Source organism: Diplotaxodon limnothrissa, linkage group LG11 (assembly GCF_057381915.1).
Source record: "Diplotaxodon limnothrissa isolate DT_005_m linkage group LG11, D_limnothrissa_male_GT1.1, whole genome shotgun sequence".
Classification (NCBI taxonomy): domain Eukaryota; kingdom Metazoa; phylum Chordata; class Actinopteri; order Cichliformes; family Cichlidae; genus Diplotaxodon; species Diplotaxodon limnothrissa.
In genome coordinates, this window is record NC_140606.1 from 13,004,191 (window position 1) to 13,023,921 (window position 19,731).

General features: G+C 45.0%; 1 protein-coding gene across 1 annotated transcript in view; it reads right to left on the reverse strand.

The window, feature by feature from the left end:
* LOC146622435 (zinc finger protein 236) overlaps positions 1–19,731 on the reverse strand; it is a 59,567-nt gene that overhangs the window by 8,706 nt on the left and 31,130 nt on the right. The window contains exons 21-31 of the mRNA XM_085365133.1: positions 19,377–19,480; positions 18,271–18,714; positions 17,216–17,361; positions 16,584–16,815; positions 16,304–16,489; positions 15,265–15,423; positions 12,577–12,734; positions 12,301–12,429; positions 11,989–12,177; positions 9,866–9,995; positions 6,724–6,897 (exon numbers count right to left, since the gene is read on the reverse strand). Of these exons, the coding sequence (XP_085221259.1) occupies positions 6,724–6,897; positions 9,866–9,995; positions 11,989–12,177; positions 12,301–12,429; positions 12,577–12,734; positions 15,265–15,423; positions 16,304–16,489; positions 16,584–16,815; positions 17,216–17,361; positions 18,271–18,714; positions 19,377–19,480 (2,051 nt within the window). The remainder of the gene's footprint in view (positions 1–6,723; positions 6,898–9,865; positions 9,996–11,988; positions 12,178–12,300; positions 12,430–12,576; positions 12,735–15,264; positions 15,424–16,303; positions 16,490–16,583; positions 16,816–17,215; positions 17,362–18,270; positions 18,715–19,376; positions 19,481–19,731) is intronic.

Below are 19,731 nucleotides of genomic sequence, written 5' to 3' on the forward strand. Positions count from 1 at the left end.
CAGAGAACAGGGGTTACGGAATAGAGTAACCTCAAGTTCTCTTTCAAACATTCGTTTCGGTGTCTCACTATGGGGATATGCAGACTCCCGTATTGCCAGATAAGCCCATCTGAACGACTGACTGCCAATTTAGGAGGTCTCGTGGGGACCCACACTTAACACAGTGTGGGCTAGAGACGGTGCAGTGACATCCAACCTGTAAAACCTTGCAAAGGTCAAAGGTGAAGCCCAGCTCGCAGCTGCACATATCTCTTCTATAGAGACACCCCTAAAAAGGGCCCAAGAGGTTGCCATCCCTCTGGCAGAATGAGCACGAAGTCCCTCCGGGGGGGGCAGACCCGTGCTGGAATAAGCCAATTGGATCGCCTCAACAATCCAGTGGGAAATGCGTTGTTTGCTAACGGGCTTGCCAAGATGTGGTTTAGCCCAGGAAACAAACAGCTGATCCGACCTCCTGAAAACCTTCGTTCTCTCCATATAGGTACATAAAGCCCTGACTGGACAGAGAGCATGTAGGCGCTCCTGTTCAGGGGAGGAGAAAGGAGGAGGGCAAAAAGCTTCCAGCTCCAATAGGGTGCATTGAAGATAAGGGTTTTTGGGCACAAAGGCCGGATTTGGCCTGAGTGTGACTCTAGAGTTATCCCGTGTGAAGCGGGTGCACTCTTTGTGTATTGACAGCGCATGAATATCACTGACACGCTTCGCAGATGCGAGGGCCAGGAGCAATGCAGTCTTCAAAGACAGGATTTTTATTTCCACCTGGTTTAGTGGTTCAAATGGTGGCTGTGAAACTGCCCCCAGCACCAGGGATAAATCCCACGTGGGAACGAGAGGTTTAGACACTGGGTGGAGCCGTCGTGCCCCTTTCATGAAACGGCAGACTAGCGGGTGATGGCTCACCGGGCCATCTACGAAGCCCACATGGCAGGCTGAAATGGCTGCTAGATATACTTTAATTGTGGAAAAGGCCTTTCCTTTATCTAACAGTTCTTGGAGAAAGGAGAGAATTGTTGTCACAGAGCACTGAAAGGAGAGAGTGTGAGACTTTCCACACCATTCCTCAAATACCCTCCACTTGTTCTCATACAATGATTTTGTGGAGGGGGCTCTAGCACTCTGAATAGTGGCTATAACACCCTGGGGGAGTCCTGCCGTACTCAGATTCAACCTCTCACGGGCCAAGCCCACAGGGCGAGGCGCTCGGGGTGAGGGTGAAAAATCTCCCCCCTGGCTTGGGAGACTAGGTCTCGTCGGAGAGGGAGAGGCCAAGGTTCGCTCCACAAGAGTGGCATGATCTCCGCTAACCAATGGGACCTCATCCACCTTGGGGCGATCAGTATCATTGTTAGCCCTCTCTCTCTCACTCTGGTTAGAGTGGGAGAAATTAAGGCCAGTGGAGGGAACGCATAAAGCAGAGCATGTGGCCAGTTGTGAGCTAATGCGTCTACCCCTAGCGGAGCCTCCTGGTCCCTCAGGGAGAAATACAGTGGACACTGAGCGTTCTCCCTCGAGGCAAACAGATCGACCTGTGGCTGGCCAAAGCGGGTCCAGATTTGGGTCACCACATGTGGGTGCAGGGTCCAGTCCCCGTACTGCGGGTTTCCCCTGGACATTAAGTCTGCTCCCAAGTTCAGGGCTCCTGGAATGTGAGTGGCTCTCAGTGACAACAGATTGATGCTGCTCCACATGATCAGTCTGCGAGCCAGCATGTGCAAAGGACGGGAACGTAACCCGCCCTGTCTGTTGATGTATGCCACAACAGTGGTGTTGTCTGTTCTGATCAGAACATGGTGGTTTCTCAACAGGGGAAGGAAGTGTCTCAGTGCTAGAAAAGCTGCTAGCAATTCTAGCCAATTTATATGAGCACCCCTCTGTTGTGAGTCCCAGCTGCCGCTCACTGCTCTGCCCTCGTGAGTGGCACCCCAACCCGTGAGACTCGCGTCCGTGGTCACCACCTTTCTGGCTGTGACAGCTCCCAGTGACACCCCCTGAGTGAGAAATGTGGGATTTCTCCAACAGTGGAGTGCTGCAGCGCAGTCTGCTGTCACTCTGATATAGCGGTGGGTATGGCGCTTTCGATTCAGTCTCAGTGATGCAACCCATCGCTGAAATTCCCTCATATGCAGTCTGCCTAGTGGAATGACTGCCAGTGAAGACGCCATTAATCCCAGCATCTGCAGGCATTTTCTGAATGGGAGATATCTTCCCAACTGAAAAATGCCGGCATGTGATAGCATTTTTTTTACTCTGTCCACAGAGAGACACGCTCTGTACGAGGCGGAGTTTAGAGCTATTCCTATCAAAGAGATGGCCTGAGCTGGCTGCAGGACACTCTTTTGGTAGTTTATGGTGAAACCCAGAGCCATCAGATGATCCACTGTCAACCTGGTGTGCTCCCTTCCCATTATTTCTGACTCTGATAGCAGCAGCCAATCGTCTATGTATGTTGCTATGCGGATGCCCCGCCTCTTCAGTGGGGCTATGGCCGCCTCTGTGCATTTCACAAATACCCGAGGGCTCAGTGAGAGACCAAACGGCAGGACCTGGTACTCGTACATTCTGCCCTGAAACGCAAAGCGCAGGAATTTTCTGTGAGGCGGGTAAATAGGGATGTGAAAATATGCGTCCTTCAGGTCTATTGATGTAAACCAATCGCCTGGGCGCACTACATGCAGCAGAGTGGTGGTCGTCAACATCCTGAATTTGTATGACCTCAGATGCTGATTCAGAGCCCGTAGGTCCAGTATCGGACGTAGTCCCCCTCCCTTCTTGGGCACGAGAAAATACCTTGAGTAAAAGCCGCATTGGCTCTGCTCCTGGGGTATTTCTCGTACTGCCCCCTTTGATAGCAAGGTAGTTATTTCTTCTTGCAGGATCCTGGCTGATTCGCCTTTTGCAAGAGAGAAAATCACTTTGTGAAATCTGGGAGGGGTGGTTGCGAATTGCAAACGATAGCCTCGCTCTAATGTCCTCACAACCCATTCTGGCGCAGCGAGAGCTCGCCATCTCTCTATTCTTGCTGACAGCGGCCCCAAAGATAGGCGCTCCACAGTAGACGGAGCTCTGGCTCCCTCTTGTGGCGGAAACTGGTCCTTCTGACCAGACCCGACTGCGCATGCGCGAGCGGCCCGCGCTTGACCAGCGCTTATGGGGCCGGACACCACTGAGGGAATCAACCCCGGTGGTGTCTGGGTGCGTGGGGGCATTATGTTTTTCAACATATTTTCTGTGTTTTTCACACATTTTTCCCGTGCCCTTGGCAACATGCCTGGATGCAACGGGTGAGTTTTTAATAAACAGTGTGTTTTGTGAGACAGACATGCTTGAATCAGCTGAACAGCGTTTCGTCGTCTCTTTTTTGAAATCCGCTCTGTGGGATCCAACTCGAGTCCCAGGCGCTGAAAGGTGGAGGCAGAACACACTTCTCCGAACGGGCTCCGGAACTGAGCCCTGGAGTGAACTTGGAGCCCGGGCTGGTCCGGCTCCAATCTCCCCGTGGGGGATGTTAGGCAGTCCGCTTCTTCTTGCGGTCCGACTGCTTGGCTGGTGGTGGGGCACCCTGAGCAGCAGCAGGCGGGACGTGTTTCTTGGGCCAGTGGGTCTTAGGGTTCTGCGATCCTAGAGGACCCTGGGCCGCGACCTGCGGGGCTGGGCGGCGAGGGATTTTAAACGTCGGCACGCCGGCTGGACGGCTGGTGACCTGAGCGAACGTGCGGCGACCGGGTGGAGGCGCAGCCTGGGTCTTCCTAGGGAGACACAGCTGGAGGGCCTCTCCCTCTTTCTTCTTCTCCTCGCACCGTCTTTGCATGGTGGCAACGGCGGTCCCGAAAAGCCCAGCGGGGTCGATGCTTTCGTCCAGAATGTCACGTTTTTCTCTGTCCGAAAGCCCCGACAAGTTCAGCCATCTTGCCCTCTCCTGTAGGACGATGATGCTGAGGGCTCTGCCCGCCGCTTGTACTGCTGCTCTAGTGAGGTGGAGACACTGGTCCGTAACTACGCCCAGCTCTTCCCACAACTCGCTAGCATCCGGGTTCGCAGCAGCCTGGTCCTGGAGCTCCGCCGAGTAGGCTAGCAGGAGCGACGAGGCGTTCAATGCCCTCGCGGTGGTGGCCACCGATTTATACGCCTTGTCAGCCAGGGAGGACTGCAGGCGTTCGGCCTTGGAGGGCAGGGACGGACCAGATGACATGGAGAGTTTCTGGTTCGGGTGGAGATGAGAAGCCACCAGATTCTCCACTGTGGGAATTTGGTAGATGCCCTTCTCTTTCATTCCAGCGCAGTCAAACGCCGCCGCTCCCTGCACGGGGTTGGGTGACGAAAATGGCTTTTCCCAGCAGCGTGTGACCTCGTCCACGCATTCGGGGAAAAGCGGCAGTACCTGCTTAGTAGTGCGCTTTGCTTTGGGGAGCCTTTTACCCTCGTATCGTGAGGTGGAGGTCTCCGTTGTCACCGCGGGCCATGGGATTGCCAGCTTTTCAGCTGCCCGTTTTGCAACGTCAAATAGCTCCACGCCGCGGGACTGTGTGCCGGGGTTATCACAGTCGGCCCCTTGTGTCGCAGAATTCCGACCAGAGGGGGCAAAGAAAACGTCGTCATCCTCGTCCGAGACGAGATGTTCCGACGCTCCCTCAGAGGATTCGCTGAGTAGCTCGTCATTAGCCTCGAGGGAATCAAGCATAGCTTCGCAGCTGACCTCGGCATCATCCACCAGCGGGAGGACGACATCCATCTCGTCTCCCCAGCTGGTGCCTGGTGTGGCGGACTCAGTGTGCTCCATCGGTGGGCCGATTGGAGACAGCATTGGGTCCTCCTTCGACAGGCTAGCCTGGCGGGCTAGCCTTCGGCGAAGGCTTTTTAGGGTGAAGCGAGCGCAGTGTTCGCATATACCCGGTGTGGAAATAGCCGCTTGGGCGTGTTGCAGCCCGAGGCACATCACACACGCGTCATGTGTATCTGAACCTGAGATTTTGCAACCGCAGGGGCAAATTCTGGGCAGCGGTTTGCAGTCTGCCATATTAAGGAAGCTTGGTGTAGCTAGCTTGGAATGGCTGGACGGCTAACGCTGATCCTTTATTTTTTTTTTTTTGTTTCTTCTCTCGGTCGGGTAGCTATGGTGAGCTAGTATGACCTGGCTAGTGTGGTGGCTAGCGCTTGTGCTACTTGGCTTGGTGACCGTGTGTAGCAAAGACAGTTAGCTTGATCAGCTAACTGTTGTGCTAGATGCGTGGTGGCAGCTAACACACTCTCCGACCTGGCTCTGTGGTGAAGAGCAGGCGACTCGAAACGCGAGCCGTGCTGGCGCCCGGTGACCAAGGTGTTAGCTTGCTTGTGTGGACAGTTAAGCTAGCACTCACGTTCGCAGTCAGGAGAGATGAGGTTTCTAAGAAGCGAGAAGAGGAAATTGAATGGCGGGTGACGCTGCGTCACACCCTTTTATAGGGAGGAGGGTGGCCCCTCCCTGACGCAAGCGTCACGACTGCCAGCCAATACTGGCTGGAGTAATGATATAGAGGCTTCTGAGGACAACGCTGAGAGAGCGTTCCCCATAGTGAGACACCGAAACGAATGTTTGAAAGAGAACTGCCATTACTGTGCATTTAGGTGACCATGATGAGAGAGATAGACAGAGTCTGGCTGGCTCAGATGCTGGCAGTTCTCACTGCAGTCTACCGGTAGCGTCTCCTTTCAGGCCAGGATAGACGAATGTCACCGAGCAGTGACTAAGTTTGTGGTCAAAGGCTTGCACCCATTTGCCACAGCAGATGCCCCCGATTTCACTTTGGTAAGTGAATGTGTTTAATTGTAGGCAGGGACATTACTGGATATTCTTGTGTAATTGCTACAGAATAATTTATGTTACACTTTGTTATTGCTACAGGAGAATATTTATTTTATTATTTTACATATCCATTTTTTTTCCTGGGGACCCTGTGACACCCCATTGAAGAGCCGTAGGCTGGATCTCTTAAGATCTCACTGTTGGGTTTGTAAGGCCATGTTACTCCTAAATTTCTATCTTGTTCAAAGAGAAGATAAAAAACAAAGTTCTAAGCTAATCGACCATTAGAATCGACATGCTAATCGACATGTTCTCCTTTTTTAAAAATAAGAATCGATAAGAGAATCGATAAAGAATCGAATCGTTAAACAGAATCGAAAATGGAATCGGAATCGTTAAAATCTTATCAATACTCATCCCTAGTCTTGGGGTAAACTTTGAAAGACAATAAATTAACATTCATGTCAATGATAGATATCAAAGTGGAGGCTTCTGGGAACAGCTGATGGACCACTCAGCAAAGCTCCCCTGCTGTGAAGCTTCACCAAGCCTGCAAGATGAAGGCGACTGCACGTGTGTGTGTGTGTGTGTGTGTTTGATGAGACTGAGTGTTGGCATTCTAACAACTCATTCTTAATGAGAAGGATCATGAAGTGAAGCCCCACAGATACTACATGCGAGGATGAGAGATGGTGTGTGTTTTTTCTAATGGGGACAGCCTGTAGTGCTTTTCAATCATTTAAGCGCTCAGAGACACCTTTTAATGTTCACCATTCCCACCGTGTAGGAAATGTAACCTTGACACTAAGAGACACAAAGACTTTTTTGTGACGCGCTAAATTCCTCAATGACCTTGGAAACATTTTTTTTCTGACTGAAAGAGAATCTAACAGGAGAGAGATGCGGGTTTTTTTCTAATTAGTGCCGTGACACCCGGCGCTTACCGTAGCCGTGCGATCTCTTCATGTGATGCTTCATGTTGCTTTTCTGGGTGAATCTGATGTTGCACACCTCACACTTGAATGGCTTCTTTCCAGTGTGTTTGACCATGTGGACCTGCAGAGCGCTCTTCTGGTTGAAGGCCTTGTCACACTGAGTACACTTGAAAGGCCGCTCACCTGCAGTAACACACAGGCCCACAGTTTAATCAGTATCAACAGATGCTACCCCAATATGTTCAAAAACTCACACATACTGTGTACATTCTTAGTAAAGATTCTCCTCTGATTCACAAACAGCTGAACAAAACGCTCCCATTGATGGATAATGATATAAGGATTTTATTCCTGTAAATAAGCAGCTGTGAAGTGAACTGCATTGTGCACAAACTGCTTTCACAAGCTATGTTATTAACAAAAGTGTACTACAATCTGAGTAGGAAACAAAAGCCACACAAATCCTGACATATTTCCTCTTGTGAGTAATTTTCTAGGTGTCGAAATTAAACTGCCATAACCCGCTGCGTCCTTGATGAGGGTGCTGAAAGGTCACTGTTACTGTAGGAGTGTGCATTTAGAGGTGGTGATTTTCTGGTTTCATTAAGGAGAGATGGTGAACCTAAAGCAAGTGTTTTTAATGCTGCAGTCTCCTGCAGTTCAGTTACTGGGATCTAAAATGCAGACCCTTCAGTACGCCAGATGTAAGAAAACTCTTCACGTATTAATGCCGTGTCCTGCTGAAACAAACAAATCAGCATCCAGCTGAACCGAAGCAGCTGGATGCTGATTTTATTGCTTTTTATTTGTTCTTGTTTCTAATATCTCTGTAAAGCACTTTGAATCACCTTGTTGTTGAATTGAATTGTGCTATACAAATAAACTTGCCTTGCCTTGCCTTGCCTATTGTGATAATGGCCATGTAAAGAAATCATATTCTTTTTCCCCTCAAGACACAATTTATTTCACATCTTCTGACACACAGGCAAAGCAGCTATGCCTACATTGTTTATGCTTAAGCTACAACTCTTTGCACTAACTTGCTGTACAAAACTAACCAAAGAAACAGCTCCTATTCCTAAGGAATTCAGGGCTACACAACCAGAGTTGCTTCTCCTCAAACATTTTTCATTTCAGGGCCTGTCACGTCTGTTAAGCTAGGCATGAGATAACAAGCAGTGACAAATGTCAGTCGTAAGCTGGGAGCAAAGGGAAAGTGGAACATTTCTGGGGGGTTTTCTGCTAAAAGATAAAGCATAACAAACCCCGCAGCACAAAATTATGAGCTAACCCAGCAGAGAGAGATCCAATGAAAGATAGGACAGAAATATGTTTTTTATGTGCTTATAAACTTTGCATAAGTTTTTGAATTAGTGAGCCTGAAAGGGGAAGATTGTAGCTGCTTAATATGACACACACTGCTTGAAATCCCACTTTTTTTCAATAATCATATTATTAGTCTCAACAAAGGAGTTAATGTACGAGGGTAATCCCAAAAGTAAGGTCTCCTATTGTTTTAGAAATACAAACAACCGTGTATTTATGACGGGCGACTTGTGGACGCGCGGTGTCGTGGAGAATGCTTACGCCCTTGCTCAGTATTCCTGTTCTCCAGTTCTGAAATGCCCGTCTGAGTTTTTCCAGTGTTTCACAGTACCTGTCAGCATCGCCACAGCCCTCCACGCTGTGCTGAGTCACCTAGAGCAGTGGCAGAACTACGTCCGAATGTTCTTCGTGGACTACAGCTCAGCCTTTAATACAATCATCCCGGACAGCCTCATCACCAAACTGGTCACTCTTGGCCTCCCTCCTTTCACATGTGCCTGGATAAAGGACTTTCTCACAAACCGGCCCCAGACTGTAAGACTCGGCCCTCATCTCTCCTTCACTCGCACACTGAGCACCAGCTCCCCACAGGGCTGTGTGCTGAGCCCCCTCCTGTATTCTCTCTACACCCACGACTGCAGTTCGACCCACAACAACACTCTCATCATCAAGTTTGCAGATGACACCACGGTAGTCGGACTCATCTCAAAGGGAGACGAGGCAGAGTACAGAGAGGAAGTCCTGAAGCTGGCAGCATGGTGTTCAGAAAACAACCTGGCACTGAACACTAAGAAAACCAAAGAGCTCATTGTTGACTTCAGGAGACACAGCACTGACTTGGCCCCCCTTTACATCAATGGGGAGTGTGTGGAGAGGGTCCACACCTTCCGGTTCCTTGGTGTCCTCATCTCTGCTGACATCTCCTGGACAGACAATATCTCAGCGGTCGTCAAGAGGGCCCAACAGCGGCTGCACTTCCTGAGAGTCCACAGGAAGTACAAGCTGAACTCCAACCTGCTGCTGACCTTTTACCGCTCGTCCATTGAGAGCCTGCTAACCTACTGCATCACGGTATGGTACGGCAGCTGCACCAAGGTGGATAGAGTGAGGCTTCAGAGTGTGGTCAAGACAGCACAGAAGATGATCGGCTGCCCTCTCCCCTCCCTGATGGACATTTATTCCTCCCGCAGCCTCAGCAGAGCAGCAAACATTATCAAGGACAGCTCCCACCCTGGTTTCAACATGTTCAGCCTGCGCTACAGGTGCATCAGCACAAAAACCCACAGACTCAAAAACAGTTTCTTTCCCAAAGCCATAACTGACCCCCCCCCCAATTTTTTTTTTTTTCTTCCCACTTCCTCTATGGACCACCACTGTGCAATACCAATCCTATGGGCAATAACTCAACTGTATATACACAACACTATTTATTACATATTACTTTTTTTTTTTTTTTTTTAAACGGCCTGTACTACAACCCAGTGACTACAACATGTTGCCAAGGTTGAAAGAACATTTGTCCGGAAGGCGATTCTGCTACAGTGGCAGCAAGCGGGTATGACATGGGTATTATAAAACTGCCACAGCGTTTAAAAATCGACCAAAATGGCAATTATGTCGAAAAATAAATAAGTCTTCAAGCTTTGAAATGATGTTAATATTAAAGAAAATACACGGTCGTTTGTATTTCTAAAACAATAGCAGACTCTTTCCTCTTATCTACCACCCCTCCTCTGAACATGTCCAAACCATCTCAGCCTTTTACATCTACTGTCAGATTAGGGTTTGGGATTTTAAACTATAATGAACGACAGTGTTTTGTCACCTGTGTGCGTTCGATTGTGTCTCTCCAGCTGACTGCGCTTGGCGAAGGCTTTTACGCAGGAGGAACAACTGAAGACTCTGGGCTTCTGGGAGCTGGGTGACGGGCCCGGCTGGTGCACTCGTTTATGTTCCTGCAGATAAAATGAGTTTACAGTTACAATCTAACTCTGTCCTCAGCAGACAGGCGCTCACAGCATCAGTGCGAAAAACCTGCACAAATATTTGTATTTCATCATTTGTATTTGTATTCCTCAAAGAAATTAGCAGCATCCTTTGACCTTGTCACAGAGAATTAGGGCTGCTTTGACAACACAAGGAGATTAATTACACCCAGTATTAATATACTGCCAGGTCTCTCTTGGAAATGAGATTTTTAATCTCAATGAGATTTTTTACCTGGATAAATAAAGGATTAATAAAAATATGCTCATCTCAGTAAATGTTTATTAAGATCAGTGTTGATCAGGAGTACTGATCTCAATGACATAAATCTATGTAAGGTAGTCATCGTTTCTGAATTACTGAAGATATATTACCTCTCACATTTCTGTGCTCCACGTTCTATTTATATATTACTATTATCAGACAACATTTTAAGCTAGTTTTAGTACCGTGGTAGTGCTTTTTTGTATTATCAAGGAAATCTAACACTACTTATGCTAACACTTTGTACTCAGTTTTCCAAGTAACCAACACTGACCAGCTATTACATCCTAGCTGTACAAATGCTAAACTCTAATGAAGTAGAAGTCAATAGTGCAGCCCTCTGAATATTCATACATGTAGCAAATGAAATTCGAGGCTATCACGATACTGGGTTGCAAGTACACTACATTGCTGATATGAAAAATAATGTTTGGAGGAACATTTTGTTCACTGTGGCTCTAACAGTTAAGCAGTGACACTTTTATTCTGTGACTATCTAGTATCATAGCAACAAAAGTAAAAGAGCTGACAAAAAACACACTATGGTGTACACTGAATAACTGATAGGGTGATTTTTGTTGCATCTGGCGTGAGCTAGGCTAGTCAGTCTCCCATTTCTACACTGTAAGCTATCCTGGCTGTAGATTTATCTCTGATATACACACAAAAGACACCTCCTTAACTTTTGGCAAAAAAGGCAGTGAGTTATTATATATATTAATTGAGGTAAATATTCTATTGCAGCTTAAAAAGCTCCAGTGATTTATGACAGTGGACTACTGCACAATTGTACCACATTATTAATGTATCTGTATTCCTGATATTTCCGGAGGAATTTGCTTTGAAGCAAAAACGGATTGGGTATTCTGTAAGTGTGCAGTTAATTTTTTCAGTATATTATGAAGCTAAAGTTTTTGGATGTCTGGCTGTAATTAAAAAAGCCAAATCATTATCTGGGGTCCAACAGGAAAAATGAAAAATAACTGCAGGACTAATTCATTTTAAAAAACCCGTCAACATCCAACTTCTGGTTGTAGACTAATAAAGAGTCTCAGGGATGTGGAAAGAGGTCAGCCGCTCTCTGTGTGACAGCAATTAATCTCCACCGCACTACATTCATGGGAGACAGTTACTGTTCAACGCACTGGGGCACATTTACAGAAAAAAAAGGGCTTTCACTTTGTGGCCTTTGAGAAGAAAGACGAAAAATAGCAGGAAGAGGGCTTGAGTACAGAGCTGTGTCTTCCTTCTCCCTGGCATTTGTGTGCTTGACTGTGAAGAGGGTCAGTGGCAAAGAGAAGCATGCACGCTCCTTCACAGTCTGATTGCTTTGTTGTGTAGTTAAAAGTGACAGGGACTGCAACTTGAAGATTTACCCGTACACAGGCTGTGCTGTATTGAGTTTTTTGATGCATTAAAATGTGAAGCTACTTTTCTTACAGTCTTCAAATCTATAACTTTCACACCTAAGGTAGAGGCACTGACTAATAAAAATAAAATAAAAAAACAAACCGTGCCATGCAAGTTGACATACTGCTTTAATAAAACCTAAAGAGGGTCATTCATCATTTCTATGTCTTTATATAAAAAGCAGGGTTTTTTTCCTGTATTCCAATAGCTGGATGATTTAGATAAATGCTCTCAGCAGCTTAGATTTAAAACAATTTTTCAACAGGCTGTGTCTGTATAAGTTCTTACTTTCAGGTGTGTAGCTCGCTTGAAGGCCTTTCTACAGAGGCTGCAGACATGACAGCGGTCCTTGCCGTGAGCCTGTCTGCAGTGACGTCGCAGTGTATTGGCATTCTGGCACACTTGATTACAGTAGAAACACTGATTTCGGTTATCAGTATCCACCTGGAGCTCTTTCCCACCCTTATCAGTGGAAATCTGAAGCACGCACAAAGACAAAGAGCTTACAATGCATAATGGTGATGGTATAAACATCAGCTGACAGGCACTCTTTGAGCTCTTCCCCTGGATTGGTGAAGCAAGCAAAACAAATATACTTACAGTATATCCATTGTCTGTTGCTCCATTTGCGGACTGGGACTGGTGGCTAACCAGTATGACCTGCTGGCCTGTGGTCCCTGGCTGTCCTGTTAGGCCAGAATCATTCAGTACTGCAGGGAAAGTCTGACCCTAAAAAACAAAATATACATTGAAAAAGCGCTTCATGACATAACTCATGTCTGACACATTTTGATTGTCATGTTAAATTAGTAATAATGCAAAATAGCAGCTACTACAGTCTGTAAATTGTGCTGGACATTTGGGTTTTTTTTATACCTGTGTATTGAGGTTTAAGGTGACGCCATCCAGCATGCCCTGAGCATCTGCAAGGGTTAGTGTGACGCTGCCATCACTGGCCACAGTTCCTGGTGACATCACTAGGCTCTGGGAGGCAGCAGTGTGAGACAGGGTGGTGCTTGGTGGCAGACTGGTGACTGACAGGAGAGAGTGGTTAAAAGGTTAATACCCAGCTGGTTTATGCCACCAGCAACTGTGCGCAAAATGCAGACATACAAAGAAACTGTGTTTAAATGAACATTATCCTCTTAGACACAACAGACCTGGATGCCATAAAAAAGCTCATTTTTCACTTATCCACAAAACCTTTTTGCAATATTAGTGTCTCCATTGGTGTAGTGGTTAACAAATGTTCTTGGCAAATGAAGGGTCACTGGTTCAATTACAGACAAAAATCCCCTTTGGGGTTACGTCAGGGAGAGAATCCGGCGTAAAACTCTGGCTGTCTGTGACAACGGAAAGCTGCAGTTTTAGCTCACTTACATTCACTAACCTCGCCTCTCATACTGCCTTATCAGAGCAGTTTTCATTTCCTGTTGGGTCTATGAAATCATATCTCTGGCTGGCCAGAATGAAGGATAATTTCACTCCACGTTTTAAAGAACAGTCTTTTGACAAGTATCCTCTCACACAAATCTGGGACACCTGAGACAGATGAGGGTTTGGGCTGGCAACCACAGCTCTTTTGGTGCTTTGCTCTCTGACTGAAACTAACACTGGCAGATTCATTAGGTTTGGGAGGATATTGCATTAGAGACGCACAAAACTAGACAATATTTGGTTTGAATAAAAATACAGTTTCTCGGTCAAATCACGGGTTGGACCGTGTCTGCAGACAGAGTGACAGGAAGGTTTTAGCCAAAGCAACAAAATTAAAGATGCTCTGTGTGTCTCAGAGAAGCTGTGGGAACATTATTATTATTATTTTTCTTTCCACTTGAGTTAAGTGGAAGGTAATGAAGAGATATAGATGAGACTGAAAATTTGATTAGGCTTCTAGGTGACCAGCTCTCTGACAGACTGGACTTCATAACTATAAAGTAGTTATTCAAGCTTCCAGAAGTTGTATTAAAGTATGCTGATAAACTGCTAATTCAGTTTGATAATATGTTTAAATTGTACTGCTTGTCCTATTTTACATGGAGGTGAACAGGGGTGAGTCTAAACCAGTATGTACTGGACCATATTTATTTCAAGGCTTTCATTTTTACATTTTATTTTATTTTTCTACCTTTTTCAGATCAAAGCCAGTAAAACCCCACTGACCTCAGCGTTGTTAGGTTTTAAAGGCACAAACTCACTCATTCAGTTGTACACTTGAACTTGCACAGCATAAAAACTCACAGATACAAACGCCACAAAAATCTTCACTTTCAGAACTCTTTTTACCTCCTACTAATGTCAGAAATCTTTCCAAAATAACAAAATTAAGATAAATGTTTATGCCTTTGTTTATATTGCATATATATCTTTTTTATTTGACTTGAGAGTATTTATATATTTTTGCATTTAATATAATATTTTCTTTAAAAATATATATAAACAGGGTCACGGGGTTAAGCTGTTTTTCTTTTTTTTGACAGATGCTGTATGCACTGTAAAACACTGGAATTTCTAACATGGAAACCAATGAGCAGCTCATTTTGAAAGACCTGTAATTTTTTTTCTCTTTCGAATATTTACTAATGCTTATTAAGAAGACAAAAGTATTTATTATCAAATTAGTCAATCAGTCAAAGTAACAATCGATAGCTGCAACCCTAAAATCAGACATAAGTGGGTAGCTAAAGAAAGAGGTGTTAACCATCTGTCAAAATTAGCTGCTAGCATTCGAATTGAGGGGTTCCAAAACACTTGAATCCAGCAGCATTGACAGTCAATTGCAACAATTGACGAGCCTGCTTTAGCTTTTTGTCTGGAGAAAAAATAAAAAAAATAAAAACACAACCCTGAGTTGCAATTTTTCTGGCACGCTCCCTGTTAGAGAGCAGAAAAGTTCAAGCTTCATTTTTGTCATAGCAATTTTTTAATATCTCTTGAGTGATCTGGACATGGCAGACGATTAGGGTTTCTCAGGTTTGAAAATCTATCTGGCAGCTTTCCTCGTGCACTTTGATCTCTCCACAGTTGGGGGACCTCTCACAGTTTGTGCTGGTGAAGTAGAACCCTCTACTTCTAATAAAGATTAGTTTCTCTGAAACCCAAAAGTCTTGTCATATTACAAAAAAAGTCAAAGGAAATCTGTTGGGATCCTGAACAAAATGTGAATGAAAACAAAATGTTGGCAGTTGCAAGTCATAAGAGGATGAACGAAAGAGTGCGTGCAGCAGCACAGAAGGGATGCTTCAGGGCTGAGAGAGTGTAAACAACGTGGAGGAAAAACATAACAGCCTTTATAGGAGTCTGATAAACAGGCATATCTTTTTCAGATCATGGAGAGCAACTGCAAGTCTGCAAGTCATGCCAGCTACTGTAGTTTAGCTTTTGAAAAAACGGCTTTTGTGAAAGAAGGTGCAAGTCAAATTCAGGATCTTCTCTGGTCATGCATGTCTTTCATGACCAGGGCAATATTACATGCAGATGCATATTTGAAGTAAGCTGTAAAAATCGTTTGGAAAGAATGCAACTCTCTTATCACACGCGGTTAGAAGACAGGTATAGTCTTACCAGCATTTCCAGTATTGGCGGGGCTTTGAGGTAGCAGGTGGTCATTGGTGATGGTCAGAGTTGCACTGGTGGTTTGGCCGTTTAGCGGTGACGCTAGCCTGATGCTGCCGTTCATCTCAGCGGCACTGGGATTGTTTGGCTGGGGGAGCAGATCCTGACCTGCAATTGTATTGTAGAACATGAGCTTTAATTATTTTCATGAGGTTATTTGCTTCTATTATAAAGATGCTAAGTGTTTTCTGAAATGTAGTTCATATTTTGAAGGGTGGTCAAACGCAAACAAAGTAACAAAGTAAGATTCAAACAAAGTAACTCAACAAAATTCCTTCAGGGTTAATTGAATTAGGTTTTACACATGATTAATATGCCATGCAATGCCACATACGGTGTAGTTTAATAAGTGCTTAACTTTTATTAACCAAACATATTGTCACACTAAAATAAGAAGAATATGACTGATAACATTTTTCTCTCTTAAGACGATGTATTTCCAGCCCAATAATTTCTGCTGCCTGGGCAGGAAAAAATCTTATTTTTGATGGAACTACACTTATTCATAAATAAAAAACTTAAAATGAGAATAGCTTCTTAAAGCTTTAATCTGAAAGACTGCAATCACGATACAATAAGTCAGAGAGCTGAAATGAAAGAGAGATTGAGCTGAGCTGAGTAGACTTAGCAGGCTTAGTGATACAGCTACATCCCTCCTTCACATTGTTGATGCAATGAACTTTAAATCCCCAGATGATACAGCCAAATGGGTGATGCTGATGGTGTATACAAAAGCTGAAAAATGGCCTCTAATAGAGTGTCTTTAGATCTGGGTTTGTGAAATGGCTCTGAGTTATTATTGGCTTCATTTTTTCCTCTTTGCCTGCTAGTGTGTTTGCCTGAGTGAGAAAATCAATAGTGATAGTTGAGAGCTTTTTTTTAAATTATTATTTTCCCATGTTTGTTATCAATAGCCCCTTTCTGCCTTTACTAAAAAACATGTTCAGCAGAGCTGTGTATTTTTGGTATTTGATATTTTTGTTTCTACCTGATATGGTGAGGGTGATCTCCTGAGGATTTCCTCCTGCTGTGCCAGAACCAGCAGCTGAAGCCTGGACTTGGGCGAGAGCTTGTGTCAGGCTGGAGTTGTTGATGGTCAGGGTGATCTCCTGACCGCTGTTGCCACCTGCCACTAGCGCAGAGCTGCCCATGACATTGCTTAGGTCCTGAGAACCTGCACAACCCACAGCAACATAACACAGATGGTGACCTCCTAGTACAATGTGGCCACTCTGTATGTTTTTTTCACTTAGAGCTGTCATACATACTGGCAGCATCCTGCTCAGATAGTCCAGCCATTGTGACCTGCGCAGGTGTGATAGTGGAGGGCTGCAAGGCCAGGCTGGTCAGTGGGTGGATGACAACGTTGGCAGACACTGAGGTGTCAGTTGTAGACATGAGCTGGCTCCCTGAGTGGGAGACCAGACCTGTATCGACACTCAGGGGCTGCGAGAGGAGGCCGCCTTGCTGTAGAGTCTGCTGCAGGAGGGCGGGATCGATCTGAAAGGAGAGAGTATTACTTAACTTGAAAATGAAGGAGAGCATGTGTGGGGGAATCAGCAACAATGTTAGGATTTTCTTTTCTTTTACATTATGGAATAAAGTAATGATAAGATTTCCTTTCAATGCTTTTAAACATTTTCAAAGTTTTATGTATGACTTTGTTGACTGACACTGTTCTCATTCCTAGCTTGTATCACTATAGGATGTGCCTCCCTGTCGATTACTCAGAAGCATGACTGCCACCCTGCCACCACTCACCCTTCAATAGCTTACACTATTTCAATAACCATTACTCAAACACGTTTTCTTCGGAGCACATCTCAACCTACATTAGGCTGGCTAGACATGGATAGTAATATGGATAATAACACAGAGTTCGGCAGGGGTGATGTGTAACCTGTAGTGTGATGTTGTTGATGTTGCTGGTGTCGATGCCGGAGATCTGGACGTTGGGACACACCAGGTTGGCGGGCGTCAGCTGCAAGTGGATGCCGTCCAGCGTGGTAAGGCCATCTGGGAGCGACACGGTCAAGTCTCCTGCAGCTGAGGCACACACACAGACACAAACATATGTAAATGTTTGACAGGAGAGTAGCTATGTAATAATACAGGATTAGGACCACGCGAATAAGACTATAATTAACGGTTAATGGATAACAGTTCTTAGCAGGAAAATGTGAGTTAAAAGTTTTCTATGTTGGGGGGGAGGAATCCTGAATACTCCACTGTCCTGCTCCAGGTGAAGGGTGGGAAAAGTAAATTTATATGTTGCCAGACTTCATCAATCTAATCGTTTAAACATTTTAGCGAATGTTTGACTGCAGTGCTGCATTTAGAAATCAGAGCTCCTCCAAAAACCCAATTAATAATCACAATGTCGTCCCTGCATCATTTGTTGTTTCCCTTTTCTTTTATTCGATCACTGTGAATGTTTGGAGATGCTTTGATAGACTTTTCTCATCACATAAAGACCGATTTCCTTCAAAAACAACCACGCACTGCGCTGGGGCTTCAATGAAGGCGTGTTTTTGTCTGCTTGACATCGGGTGCCGCGGTGCAACCCTTTTTTGCCCTTGATGTTGCCAACTGAATATGAAGCAATGAGACTACAAATGATGATCCTCTGGGGCATTCCTGTCACAACTGCTGACAACAACCAACTGTTGGTGCATTAATCGTACACCTATCATTTCTACCAAGGAATGTGTAACTCTTTGTGGCATTCACAAGAAATGTGTTGCCAGTGGGTCGTCAATAATACTGCACAGTGATATCTTGGATATTGAAATTTGGGCACCAGTCTTCACTCATTTCGTGCTCTTATGGTGCTTTACTGAAAACATTAGGACCTGTCAGTTAAAATCAAAGGTGTGTTATAAACAAAACACCATTGTTCTTGCTGCAATTCTCTCTTTTACAGCATTAAAGTAATGGCTCATTAATTATCCCTACCTGACATGGAGGCGGGCAGGAGGGCCTGTCCTACTAGTCCTGACTGCAGTAGATTCTGGTCAAACTGTCCTGTGAGAACCTGGTTAGCTGGGAGGTAAATGCTGGGGTCAGCACTGGGTGTTTGCAGCAGCCCCACAGACTGAAGAGCCTCTGATCCAGTTGGCTGCTGCCCCTGACTTGGAGCCACACCCTGCCCAGTCGCTGGGTCTTGACCCTGTCTGGCTTGACTGGAGGACGAGGAAGAACGCTTGGATTTGCGGCCGTCGCCATTTGGACGGAAGTGACACTGGATGTGTGTTTTGCGGTGACCCGAAGTTCTGAAGCGGAGTTCGCAGAAGGGACACTTGAAGGGCTTGGAGCCGGTGTGGAGGCGCATGTGCACCTTCAGGCTCCCCTTTGTAGAGAAGGAGGTGTTGCACATATGACAGCTGAAAAGCTTCTGACCTGAATAAGAAACAAAGAGGATGTTATGTGCGGCAAACTGAAAATGAATCGTTGCTCTTTAAAAACCGCAGGTTTATTTTTGACCAGCATGTGAATTTTGAATCTTGAATCTAGTCTTGGTTCTTTGATCTGAGAAAGAGAAAAACGTCAAACCTTTAATGTCAGCCAATAACTTTTACTACTTTTAATAAACTTTTTTTTTTCTTTTTTCTCTTATCTTGATTAACTTGCTTTAGGCGTGCACTTTTCAGTGATCTCGTTGTCCTGTAAAATTCACAATGCATTTTAAGATGCTATTAATCACATCTAAATGGCTACAAATGTCAAGGTCTCAGTAGATGAGCTGTATAAGCCGATCTGCTGAGACTGTATTCCAGCAGTTGGCCTCCTTTTTGGTCCATGCTCTTATTTTAAATTACTAAAGCACTGCATCATCTTGTTACGATGTACAGCCATTTTTATAAAACCTAATGTTATGTATGAATGTATTCTTGACTGTGTGTTTGAAAAAAAGGGTTATACAAATATATGACTAGCTAGGTCTACTAAAACGAACGGAATTAACAGAGCTCAATCTTACTGTGTCAGCTTCTTTAAGGTAAGGTTGGTGTTTGTGGTGACACAAACAAGTCAGCAACATATTCTACTGATTAACCACTAACCTGTATGTGTTTTAACGTGGCAGTCCAGGGTCGACTTCACTGTAAAACTCTTCCCACATTCGTCACACTTGTAAGGCCTCTCTCCTGTGTGGATCCTGATGTGTCTGGACATTGAAAAGGATTGATATAGTTATACTTGCAAGAGCACAAGGACACATGAGAATATCAAAGTGATGATTACATTTCTTTTAAACAAACTAAATGCATTATAAAGTAAAGACACACCCTAATATGAATAGATATATACAAATGGTTATCATCCATGGACATACAGTTTATCTTTCTGGTGAGTTGTTTAGCTGAGAAACTGAAAAAGATCATGAAAAAAATGTGTTTGTGGTGCAGTTTTAATAAC